At 36.0% G+C, this 12,246-nt stretch overlaps 1 protein-coding gene across 1 annotated transcript; it reads left to right on the top strand.

The window, feature by feature from the left end:
* The first annotated feature begins 201 nt into the window (after positions 1 to 201).
* LOC134743451 (ubiquitin thioesterase Otu1) lies at positions 202 to 5,763 on the top strand. The gene is made up of 4 exons (XM_063676862.1): positions 202 to 753; positions 1,103 to 1,275; positions 3,580 to 3,738; positions 4,760 to 5,763. Exons 1-4 carry the CDS (start codon positions 372 to 374, stop codon positions 4,967 to 4,969), a joined length of 924 nt encoding a protein of 307 aa, XP_063532932.1. The 5' UTR covers positions 202 to 371; the 3' UTR covers positions 4,970 to 5,763.
* The last annotated feature ends 6,483 nt before the right edge of the window (positions 5,764 to 12,246 follow it).

The following is a 12,246-nucleotide window of genomic DNA, read 5'->3' as shown; positions in this document are numbered from 1 at the left end:
GCATATATAGTTCAAATGCACAAAGGCACAACAAGCACACTCTAGTGCTGAATTTGTACCTTGAGCATGTTGTTCTTCATCGCATCGTATCATTCATATCACCATGTTGTGCGCATCGTGCTCAACTTGATTTGAACGCATCTTATGGCCAAGCAATTTTTTTCAACAGTGGCAACCCACAAGCAAATAACTGTCAAACGAAAGTCAAAAGTGACTTGCCAACTTCTCGTCTCGAGCGGGCCAAGCCGCAGCCGCGTTTATTTATTTATTTCATACTCATTTTGTTGCGTCTTTGACCTAATTAAAAATATCAATCGGCACCACGTAACGCTTCCGTGTCAGTTATTTTAATGTAATACAATTTACCTAAAATGGCAGCAGTCGCGTTAAAAATAAAAAGTAAAAACGGCCAGCAAATCCTAAAGGACTTGACCTCTGATAGTACTGTTGGTGAATTGAAGGTGTTTTTGTCTAGTATTGCCGAAATAAGCGCGGATAGAATATGTGTCTTGTGTGGTTATCCCCCGAAGCCATTGGATACTAATGACGATTCTAAAAAGCTAAATGAAATAGGTTTGAAAACTGGTGAAACTTTGATAGTGGAAGAAAAGTCTGTGCAAACACCTAGTAAACCTACGCCTTTGAAGCCAGTGCAGAATGGCGTGTCCCATGAGCCAGTAGGACCCAGCAGACCCGGCATTTTAATGAAGAAGGTGGTGCCTTCGGATAATTCTTGCCTTTTCACTAGTATAGGTAAGTTTGTACAGTAGAGGTCGTCTTATTTTATGTAATAGGAAATCCTTTGTTTTATTTTATTGCGACGTTTGTGATTGTTCTTTTATCAGATTATTCAATTGGAAGTCAAATGGATAAATTTTCATTGTGAATGAGTCTTTTATGTAAGTTTCTTAAATGCTGTAAGAGGTTTATATTATTTTAGTTGCAAATCTGTATAAATAATGTGCAGATAAATGATTAAGACAAAAAAAAATGTTTACCTTTCGTAATTTAACACTGACGGAATTTTATTTTTAAAATATCAAAAAACACTACAAAAAGGGTTGTTTACCAAAAAAATTATCAGCGCTGCCTTGAATTACAGGTTTTGTATTAAATGGCCAAGTAGACACAACTGTACACACGCTGATGCGACAGATCATCGCGATGGAAGTGGCGAGCGACCATGACACTTACAATGAGGCAATGCTGGGGAAGCCTAACGCGGAATACTGTACGTGGATACAACAGCCCAGCTCTTGGGGTGGTGCTATTGAGGTGAGTTGTTTTTGTTGAATAAAATATTTTTCAAACTGTAGTTTATAAGGATTCATGGCACTGAAAAAAATACCTACTATTGACAGTTTGTAACTCAAAGAAGAAAAATATTCTGAAATGTGTGAAATTTTTAGTAATTTTCGAAAATACTAAAAATTTCAGAAAACAAGGGTGATTTTGATCAGCTATTTTTTATTTTCGTTTAATAATTATAAAACTCTTCAACTTGACACTTAAAAAATATATAGAAATAATAAAAAAATACCTCAGTTTCAAAAAAAACTTATTTAAACTTTCAAATAGGAAAAAAATAACAGTACCATTCGATTCCTTACATTTTATTTAAAAAATATTGTATAGCAAGAATACACATAAATGCAACATTTCGCCAACAAAATCGCACTTTCCTTGTTTTCCAACAAACCTGATCGACTGATACCATTAAAAAAAATTTTTTAAGTACCCAATTACACTAAGTATTACAAATGAGTCAATCATTTAAATTTCATGGCTGCTTGAGGGGTTACGACACTGATTTCCTTAAAAATACATCTGTGTGTGTGACTGCTATAGTTATTGGCCACTACATAATACTTGGCCACTCCTAACTATTCAGAAAGAAACAAGCCAAGTCTTATTGTTAACACCTTGGTGGACACGAAACGCCTATGGGCATAATCCCATTGTTCGTTCTATTGTTTCTGGCGTAGTGTCCAGCATAGTGTTAAGAGTGGCCAACAACTACAGTCACATTATTTATTTAAGGTTCAAGAATACTTGTAAATATAAAGGTACAAAAAAAGATACATAAAGAATGAAAGATGTACTTACAGCCATGCCCTAACATAAATATCTACTTTTCTATACAGCTGGCCGACAAAAAAATATTTACCTGACTTTTAAACTATATGGTACCTATAACATGGTATTATGTATTGTGGTATATTATGGTATTATATCTATTATAGTTTATATGGTATCTATCCGATTGTACTACAACTTAATCAGTAAACATAATTGTGTTCAATTTTCTTTTAATAAGCAGAAATGTCTGCAAACGATGCTATTAACTGGTGAATTTCCAATATTGGAACTCCGGTGGCCGTTTATGAAGTGTAACAACACTCTTATGGCAGATATCGCTAGGGTCCCTTAGACCCATATTGTGGAAAGATTCACTGGCTATGGATCGATCCAGAGGCCGTGAGTTCAAGTCTCACCCAAGGCAGTAATTTTTCCACTTTTAAATTTATTCTAAGCTTAATAATTGTGTTCAGTTCAATCTAGTGATAATGCTATATTTAGACCACTAACCACTACTACAAAGTAACTAAAGATAGTATTATCATACAATATAACCCCTGGTTCGCCACAACAGACAGTATATTGGAAACATATTTACAGTAGCCTCTCAATCATTAAACTATCTCCACACTACACTGTCCTTATTATTAATTTCATACTAGTTAGTTAGTTTTCCTGGGCATTTTCCGCAAATCGACATCCACTGTGCCTATTTAGCGTGAAACGAGGTAGCTCTACTCATTTCCGTGGTGTAGGGTAGGGTAGGAAACAGTGGCTCGGAAAAAAATAGCCGGGTACATTGGCTCACTTAACCTAATTCCAGCATGAGAGGCGATATTTGGGCGACTAAGCCACTGTTCGAGCTAAGCCACTGTTTCCTACCCTACTCCTACACAATAAAATTATATGGCAAATGATGATGATGATGGAATTTCCTTTTGCACAGTTGCTCCTTTTGACTCACAGATTGATTTAGGAAGGGGAGCCAATCGAATTTTTGATGCAAAATTTTGACTTATGGGGTACTACTTTACTTATTTTGGGGCCACCACATTTGTAAAAAATAAATATTTGCTGTTGTCAAGTTTGGTATTGTTTTCGTGTAACTCTAGGATGTTTAATTTATTTCTGATATTTAATTTATACAGTTTCGTATAAATAATTTGAAAAAAAAAGCCATATAAGAAAAAATATAGGCACTCATTTGCATATTAATGCACACAAAAATTAAAAAAATAAATATTGAAAAAGCCCTACTATTCCCCGTTATAAATAGTAGTAATTATTTATAGGCATATATATTTGGGGCGGTGTGGGTGATAGGGTGGGCGGTGATTTGTCCTAGTCCTTAGAACGCTAAGACACGCTTGCTCCACCTCCATCATTTCGGCGAGATACGTCTCCGGCCCACTTCGGAACGTCGTGTGTTAGTTACTTACAAGTAGAGTTGATATAAATATGTTAAAAACGTGATAAAACTTTTCTTACCTTACATTTCAGGTGGCTATTCTCTCTCGCTTCTATGGCATTGAGATGGCAGTCGTGGACACTCTGAACGCGATCATCAACCGTTTTGGGGAGGACAAGAACTACGGGAACCGGGTGTTCCTACTGTTTGACGGGGTGCACTATGACCCCCTGTATTTGGAGCAGAATGATGTAAGCATACCGTTCATAATCATGTGACACTATCCCTTATTTGTGTTTGTTACAAAGATACAAATATTAACAGACTTGCTAAACTTCATGATTAAGGAATGAGTTCACGATACGATTACGATAGTTGCGTATTCTTACTTATTACTTCGAGCAGTACTTAAATTAGTACAGAAAGGGTACTGTCTCAACTGTCTGTTACAGTGTTTACAAAGATGGCAGACATACACATTGATATATAGATAAACTATGAATCCTTGTTAATCATTCAGAATAGGGTATTTGACTACTAGTCAAATCAGTTTCTTTTTTCGAACTGGCAAAACGATTTTGCTATGGAATTTATATGAAACACTAACATGTGACGACACAACCAATTTACCTACTCTTTATAGTTTTATACTGGTTTTAAAATGGAAATTGTGTCTAAAAATAACTGCTGTCTACGTTTCTCTATTAATCTTTTGGTGCTTTATTTCATGCATGGTGTAAAATAATTTATTTTAAATACAGTCAAATACCCTATAGTGCACATGTAACATTTTTTAAACGTGTCTATTTTATATAATAAAACTGTAACTACTTCAAGAAATAACTCTATTGAGCCAAGATTTTGTTGATAAACTACAAATATGAGTGTACAGGTTTTTTAAACGATTTTCAACTCGCATACGACAGCATTGTGTTTCAATATACGCATTGACCCCATGGCAAAAGGAAGGCGGGAAAACCCATAACAAGGTGGTCCAAGGATATTATAGCCACAGCCGGAGTAAATTGGCTAATCAAGGCAAAAGACCGAGAAAGGTGGAAAGATATGGAGGAGGCCTATACCCGACAGGGGTCCTTAAAATAGTAAAAATGGAAAACAATAAGATTAGAAAACTTTTTTTTATCATGTAAAACTATTTAAGGAAAAATAAAGGCTTAAATAATAAATAATAATAATAATACGCATTCTATAGCCAGACTACATGTTTGCCAAGTAAAAAGATGTAATCTCAATATTAAATTTATTTTTCAGGGTGGCATCCAAACCATGTTCCCAGCTGAAGATATGGACTCCTACCGCGAGGCCGAGCAGATAGCCCATGAGGCTAAATCCTCCCGCCAGTTCACCGACCTCAACAAGTTCACACTCAAATGCATGATCTGCGACAAACTGCTGACGGGACAGGTGGAGGCGCAGAAACATGCTAAGGAGACGAAGCATGCTAACTTTGGGGAGGTCTAGTGGATGGTAGGTCTGTGGTTCCCAACAAGGAATAAGTTCGTATATTATGTTATTAATTTATAACCCTTCAATAAGACCAAGCTCTACCGTAAGTCTACCGGACTTAACGGGTTAAACATAAGAAAGCCGTCAGTTATCACCTATAGTGCGACATAAAATAGTAGAAATTAAATAAAATGAAACTAAAAAATCCATATTAAATTTTTGCCATGTTTAAGCATTTTACGTCAAAAATGTGACAGTTACGTAGGAGGTGGCGCCCTCAATAATTTTCTACAATTTCTTGTCGGACTATACGTAACTTCATGCTTTTAAGAAAATATTTTATGTATTGATATATTATCAAATTGAATTTTACTATTTTAACGTTAAAAATAAATGAGTCGAAGTATCCTAAACTTTTGATATGCGTCGATATTGGCTCGCTTATACTATAGATAGACGGTAGGAAAAAGGGATCATTAAGGTTCTGTTTTTGTCACACACAGAAAGTTTTTGTCACAAGATCCTGAAATTTTTACGGGCAGTATTGGTCGTCGGACAACTTTTGTTCTTTGATACAATTGTTGGGAACCACTGGGTTATATCAATTTAATTTTTAATGTATGTACTTCTGAAAAATGCACCGATTACAGTTTAGAAATGAATTTTCTTCATAATATTAATTTACTTTTTTTGGTTAAACCTACAACTACCTAACTCTTGAATAGAGACAAATGTAAAAACACCTCATTATGGGAAATACATCAAATGGTTGAGGATTCAGTGTGCCAAAGACTAATTACATACATAGTATACAATACATATGTTAAGACGTTTGGATAAACTTCACCCAAGAGCCCGAGTAGGGAATATGGCATATGGCAGAGGATATGCCATATTCCCTACTCGGGCTCTTGGGTGAAGTATATCCAAACGTCTTAGAAATGAAAGGGCATACAGAAACTTACATAAACATAAGGGTGCCAGAATTATGCAAAATTGAACCCTATGAAACAAAGTTCAAAATCATGGGGGGAATGTATTCCATCTGTCTTACAATCTTTCTTCTCTTCATAAAAATACATTTCACGGTTAAAATCAAATTCGGTGCATTTTTCCAAGCTTTCTATGCTACGTACCTAAGACCTTCACTCATTTCTTTTCACCCTTTTCTATTGGGATTTGGAAACACATCTAGTTGGTGATAATTTGCAAAAACGATATACGCTACGCATCAATCGGCTACGTTGGAAAGTCTGAGCCTTATATACAACATTAAAATCACTAACTGCCATCACATACAATAATACACTAAGAATATGATGTAAGCATTGTGAAACGCTCAAATAATATAATATCACTGCTATTTTTGTTTGTAAATATATCTTGCTAGGTCATTTGAAGTGTCCATTATTTTATTATTTAACTTTTTTTTATATATTCTCTTGGCAGTCTATCGGAAACGAATTAAATATAGCGGGGGCGAGTTTTTTTTCTCATGAAAAGCATAATTGCCTCATGGCAATTTGCTCGACCGATCTTTTAAGGAAGCATCTTTGTTCTGTTTTGGCAGATTAGTTCTTATTTGTCCAATGGCAATAAAATAACACCCGAGATTATAACATCGTTAAAATTGTATGGATTAACTGTGGAATAACTTAATTTTAGGTCTGTAAATATTTATTTCTTTCTTTTCAGTTTTTTAACATGCAGCATGCATTTGTAAATTCTTGTAATTCATTACATTTCATGAAATCACAATATTTATGGATTTTTTACACGATTTTTTTTTAAATACGTACCAACTGTATTGTCATAATGTTTAGCCAGTTTTACTAATGAATTACTATTGTTTTAATACACAGCTATTTAGTTTAATTATTTATTCATGTTTTAGTTGTAATTCTTCACAAGTGTAAGATTAATTCGCGGAACTGGTTCAATTGTGGTAACTGTGACACATTAGCTTAATAAACCTTACATCCTAATATAAATTGTTTTCATTCGATTAGCTATACTTGGTCAAGCAAATTTTGTCAGTAGAAAAAGGCGGCAGAAAAATCGCGGGTTAGCAACACTACGTTTGAATTGTTCGAAAATCGCGTGTCATTTATATCTTATCTGTGGAACTGTTTTGTTTACATTTCATCGTTGTTCGATGTACATTGCTGCTATTTGTTCGTTTCCTAGGGATACCATACTTAAGTTTGCTTTACATTGCTACTGACATATCCAGCTTGACAGACTATAGTAACTTTGCTTACGCACGTGCTTTGTTTGCGTCGTACGTTTGCTTATTGCTAATCCACATTGGGCTAAGCGTAGGGATCATTGGTATTCAAAATACTCTTGTTTAATAATTATAGGTTCCGTATACGGGCATTTTCACTTAAAAGTGTACCATTTACTTTTTTTCGAAAATCTATAAATTTTTGGGTTATTTACTCAGAATCACGAGGACTATCGATTTAAAAAGAAAAAAAATATGTCCCTAAAGAAAATGACAGATTTGTAACGCATTTTCACATACATTTTGTATGGACCGTTACAAAACTGACGCCCAAAATTTGTATGAAAAACTCCGGACACTTTTTTTCTTTGTCTCATTCAATAGTACTCGTGATTCTTGAGTCTAAATAACCCAAAAGTTGATGGTTTTTCGAAAAAAATATTTTTTTTTCTGAAAACGCTATAGGTACGCTAACTTTGCACAGACTTGGTTAGAACAGTGAGGCGGTTTCGTTATAAACGACATATTTTCATTTCGGATACTTCATTACCATTCTTAAATGGAGCTGGGCGGGACATGTTACCAGGCAGAGTAATGGCAGGTGGGCCGGACGACATTCGGAAGACGGCGGGTCACTTCTGGATGAGATTGGCTCAGGACCGGAATAAGTGGCGTACTCGAAGAGAGGCCTATGCTCAGCAGTGGGCGATAAAAGGCTGATATGATGATGATAATATTTTCATAGAAACTAATGATGACATTCCCCCACTTTGTCATTGCAAATGCCACGCAGCACGCAGTTATAACATGGTCACTTTTTTTTCAGCAGTTTTTAACTTAGTTGATTTTTCCAACATTTGCAGAAGTTACTGTGGAGCGATTTTTTACCGGGCACTTTTGCGGTAATTCTAAGAATGTGAATTTAATAAACACGATTAAAACTATTTAAGTACTTACTTCACCAATTGGCACAGGTCGCACAGGATCGAGAAAAGTGGCGCTGTCTTGTGTCGGAGGCCAAGTCTCATTTTCGGTCGCTGAGCCAACGGAGTAAGTAAGTATTTACTTCAACATTTTATCTCATTTGGGATGAAGCCAGACGAGCGTAGTTTTTTAAGTTGTGAGTCGCGTAGTCGCGTTTCATACAAAACGCCTGTTTGTTTCACACGGCGACGCAGCTCACTCACATAATTACGCTCGTCTGTCTTCACCCTTAATTGTCGGATATAGAGCCTCGTGGTAGCTAATCAGAAGCAGGCGTGGCTCACTCCGCGATTTCGTCGCGTCGCTACAAGTACATGCGGCCCACACCAATTTTGGTGTCTAGCCATAGTAGTTGCCGCGCACCGCTACGGAACGGACGCCTGCTCGCGCTTGCGCCACCTTGCGGTCATATATGTCGTAATAAACGCGTTTTGCCAGAGAGTGAACCTTCTGTTCTACTATTATTTATTCTGTAGCAGAAGCTTAGTTCTTTCAAAGATAGATATAACTCCGTAATAGATGGATACAGTCTAAGGAAATAAAAACGTGCCTCGAAAATCAAGAAAATTTGATTCTCGTTCAGAGGGCGCTACTAGTTTTGGCCTACAGTCGTATAGATGGCGTTGACGGTTTCGTTTGTTATTTAACAATTTTAACGCATATCAGTGAAAGAACATGGGTCAAAATCATAAAAATAATTAATGCAAATAAAAAAAAACATTTATCCATATTTAAATACATTTTATCGTATTTTTATAAATCTTCATTTTTAGTTTTAAAGTGTGTCGACAGATGGCAGTGAATTTACTGGGGTTACAAAATTTACTATGACAGTACCGCTCTAGTATAAGTTACTCTATGGTTCTTTCTAATCCTAAAAACACGAACTATAGGCGTCAATTACGTTTTAATATAGAATAAAAATACAGCACTAATTTTCTCGATCGATTTATTTTTAACACAAAAATATTAAATATCAATAAATATAGTCACATCGGCTGTATCACTTGTTATACCTATTACGATTTGTACAAGGTTGTCATACAACACTTAAGTTAGGTACACTATAGGTTCTGTCTTGAGAAAATAGGCTAGGTATATTCAACTTTATTTTGATTCGAGTTCACAGGCATCAATACAAGAAAAATGTTTAATAAAATACTCAAGGTAAAATCAGTAAAAAAAATATAATTTCAAAATGTCGCTAATGCACCATCCATCCCCTTTTAAACTAATTTCAGTGCAATAAGCAGGGACCGGCCCTTTATCCCTTATCGGGGTTTTATAAGGGTATTGCATAAGGCTTAACTCACCATACCCTTTGCCAGACGAAACCCTTTGTTTTGCTTTTAAAAACCCTTATATAAAGCTACCACATTTGAGTAATCGGTAGCCCAAATACCCTTACAAAACCCTTACCGTCCGCTCACCAACACCTTGCATATTGCTTATAAGGGTTAGCCTTATAAAGGGCTTCCCTTTTAGCATATAAGCGTGCTAATTTAAGTCGTCTACCTTGTTCATAAAGCACACATTACTTCGAATCCGAGCGATCGTCGGCGGCGACAGCGGCGTTCTTTAACTAGGCACGTATTTCTTTCCTTTTCATACACTACCGTAGATATATACTAATCCTGTCTCTTTCACGGAAAGGGAAACCTTTATAAAAAGCGCTTAAAGATAAGGGTAACCCTCATTAAGAGCTAGCCTTATTTTTGGTTAGCTTTTCGGTAAGGGTTAGTCAAAGGTAAGGGTATGAATGGGCTTGCAGTTCAAAAGGGAAAGTCTTTCAATGTGTTAGCCGTGTTTAAGTGTCGCCCATTGGAAGGGTTTTATCGCGGAAAGGGTTGTCCGGTCCCTGGCAATAAGTAAGAATGAAAAAGGATATACTTTTTTTAAATGTTTTCAGCCAAACGGTACACGTTGGTTGTCACTGTTAATTCTGACATGTGGTTATACCTTATCGTAATAAATCATAGTATGATCACAAGAACAATTTTTTTTCTCCTTTATTGATGCAGCTCAGTTACATACAATATCATATAATTGTGCATTGACATAAAAAATAGGTCATCCATATATAAATGTCGGTTATGTTATAGTTACTTAAATGTAGTTTAGATACTTTTGGTGCAAGACATTCTGTGATTTCTACAGTTAAAATAACGGCAGAATTTACTTAGTCGCCAACTTACACTTTAAATATCTCTTCTAAGATCTTAAATAAAATGTTTTGAACATAACTAAGTATTTGATATCTTCTTTGTTTGGTTTATTTTCTTTCATAGCTACACGTAAAATATAGTTTTCATTTAATTTCACTATGGAAAACTCTTCTTATTACCAATATTTACAAGTATTTTGTATTTGACAGATATATAGTAAAATCTCACTAAAAGCACAAAAGTAAAGTAAATTTACAAATCAAGCTCAAAAGAATATGATATGATAATAAATATGATGGCTGCACTTTTCTCGTCTAACGAGTCACTTGTTAGAAAGTGGCCACGATAACGGACGACAAAAGCGGGACCATTTTTTGCCTATTTTTGCTTGAGCATTAATTATTACAATTTTTATTGCATTTAAATCTAAGATTTATTGCTGGCAGATTGCTACATGTTATAACACTTCTTACATAGTGTTTGTTTAATAAAATTATTCTTGATATGAAATACCGTGATTAGTTTTGTGAAACAGGTACCCATTAAACCTGTTAAAAATTCAATCCAAAATACGTCGTCCAAAAGTCTGCAACGATTTTGATAGCACGCAGTGCAAATGTTATTTTAAACGTCAAACTTCTATGACATTTTGAAGACTGGGAGAGTTAACTGGGAAACGTCCGGTCGGAAGGCCTAGGTACCGGTGGATCGATGAGGTCCAGAAGGACCTATGTGACATCCAGGCGGCTGAATGGCGTCGGATCGCACAGGATAGGAACGAATGGCGAAACCTAGTATCGGAGGCCAAGATCCACTTCGGGTCGCTGAGCCAGCGAAGTAAGTAGTAAGTAAGTACTTGCACTGCGTGTGCTATCAAAATCGTTTCAGACGTATCTAACTCTATCTCCATCGTTTATGCAATAACGGGCAAAGAGCGATGATACAGCAATGTAAGAAAACTGTTACAGAACAGTTTAATTTAAATGGGTTTGCAACCGCTGCCAGAAGCCTTACCACGAGTTTGAAACTGACATATTTGCTAACGTCTACGTAACTACTAATCTGGCACATTCTGAGCGAGATGCATTGAAAGTAAATTACGTATACGCTAGCGAATATGTCGGTTTTAAACTCGCGGTAAGGCTACAGGACTTATCTTCTATGCTTTCCTATTTTAAAATTTTGAAGCACTCGAAGCTGAAGATTTAAATATTTAGGTACATGTTAAATAAGCATCACTGGCACAAGTGTCACTTTTGCCAAAATATGACAATCGTGACAAAAGTAATAAGCGTAAAAAGTCAACAAAACATATATTTAAGCTCTTAATCTCTCATGGATGGGCTATTGATGTTAAATTGGCAACAAAAAAAAGGTACGAGCTAGCAGAATATATTAGGAAGAAATATAGCGTATCAAATGACAGTCAATGTCACTTAATTATAGCCTATGATTACAATAAAGACGCCCGCGCAGCATGGTTTCCCTATCACTAAGTCCGTCACTTTCGCACTCACATACTTGTTAGAACGTGACAGGCATGGTGATAAGCGTACCGTGCAACGACTCCAGGCGTTGCTGCACCGGCTGCATATAATATTGGAGCCGTGCACGCACAGGACGCAAGCGGTGTGGCGTCTCTCATAAGGATTTGCATATTACAACGCGCGCGTGCACGCCTCCGATGTGCACAGGCCTTAAGATTTGTTTGTACAGGGTGACATTACACGTGATAGAGAACAACGGATAACGAAATGGGTGTTTCTTGTTTTTTTAAATGTTTTAACATGGAAAATATTAACACACATGATTCTTTACTAAGTAGAGTTTATACTTTCAAGAAATGTGTCTTTCATACATATTTCACACTGTAAAAGTTTGGATAGTTTATTCCCAAAAAAAAATGCGACTAAAAT

Source organism: Cydia strobilella, chromosome 8 (genome assembly GCF_947568885.1).
Source record: "Cydia strobilella chromosome 8, ilCydStro3.1, whole genome shotgun sequence".
Taxonomy (NCBI): domain Eukaryota; kingdom Metazoa; phylum Arthropoda; class Insecta; order Lepidoptera; family Tortricidae; genus Cydia; species Cydia strobilella.
Note: the sequence above shows the minus strand (reverse complement) of the source record. Positions and strands in the feature narration are given on the sequence as shown.

What these genes read in the sequence shown, in the direction of transcription:
- LOC134743451 (XM_063676862.1), top strand. Translation starts at nt 372, where the DNA reads ATGGCAGCAGTCGCGTTAAAAATAAAAAGTAAAAACGGCCAGCAAATC. An exon ending in TTGCCTTTTCACTAGTATAG is followed by an intron (nt 754 to 1,102) that starts GTAAGTTTGTAC and finishes CTTGAATTACAG; the next exon opens with GTTTTGTATTAAATGGCCAA. An exon ending in CTTGGGGTGGTGCTATTGAG is followed by an intron (nt 1,276 to 3,579) that starts GTGAGTTGTTTT and finishes CTTACATTTCAG; the next exon opens with GTGGCTATTCTCTCTCGCTT.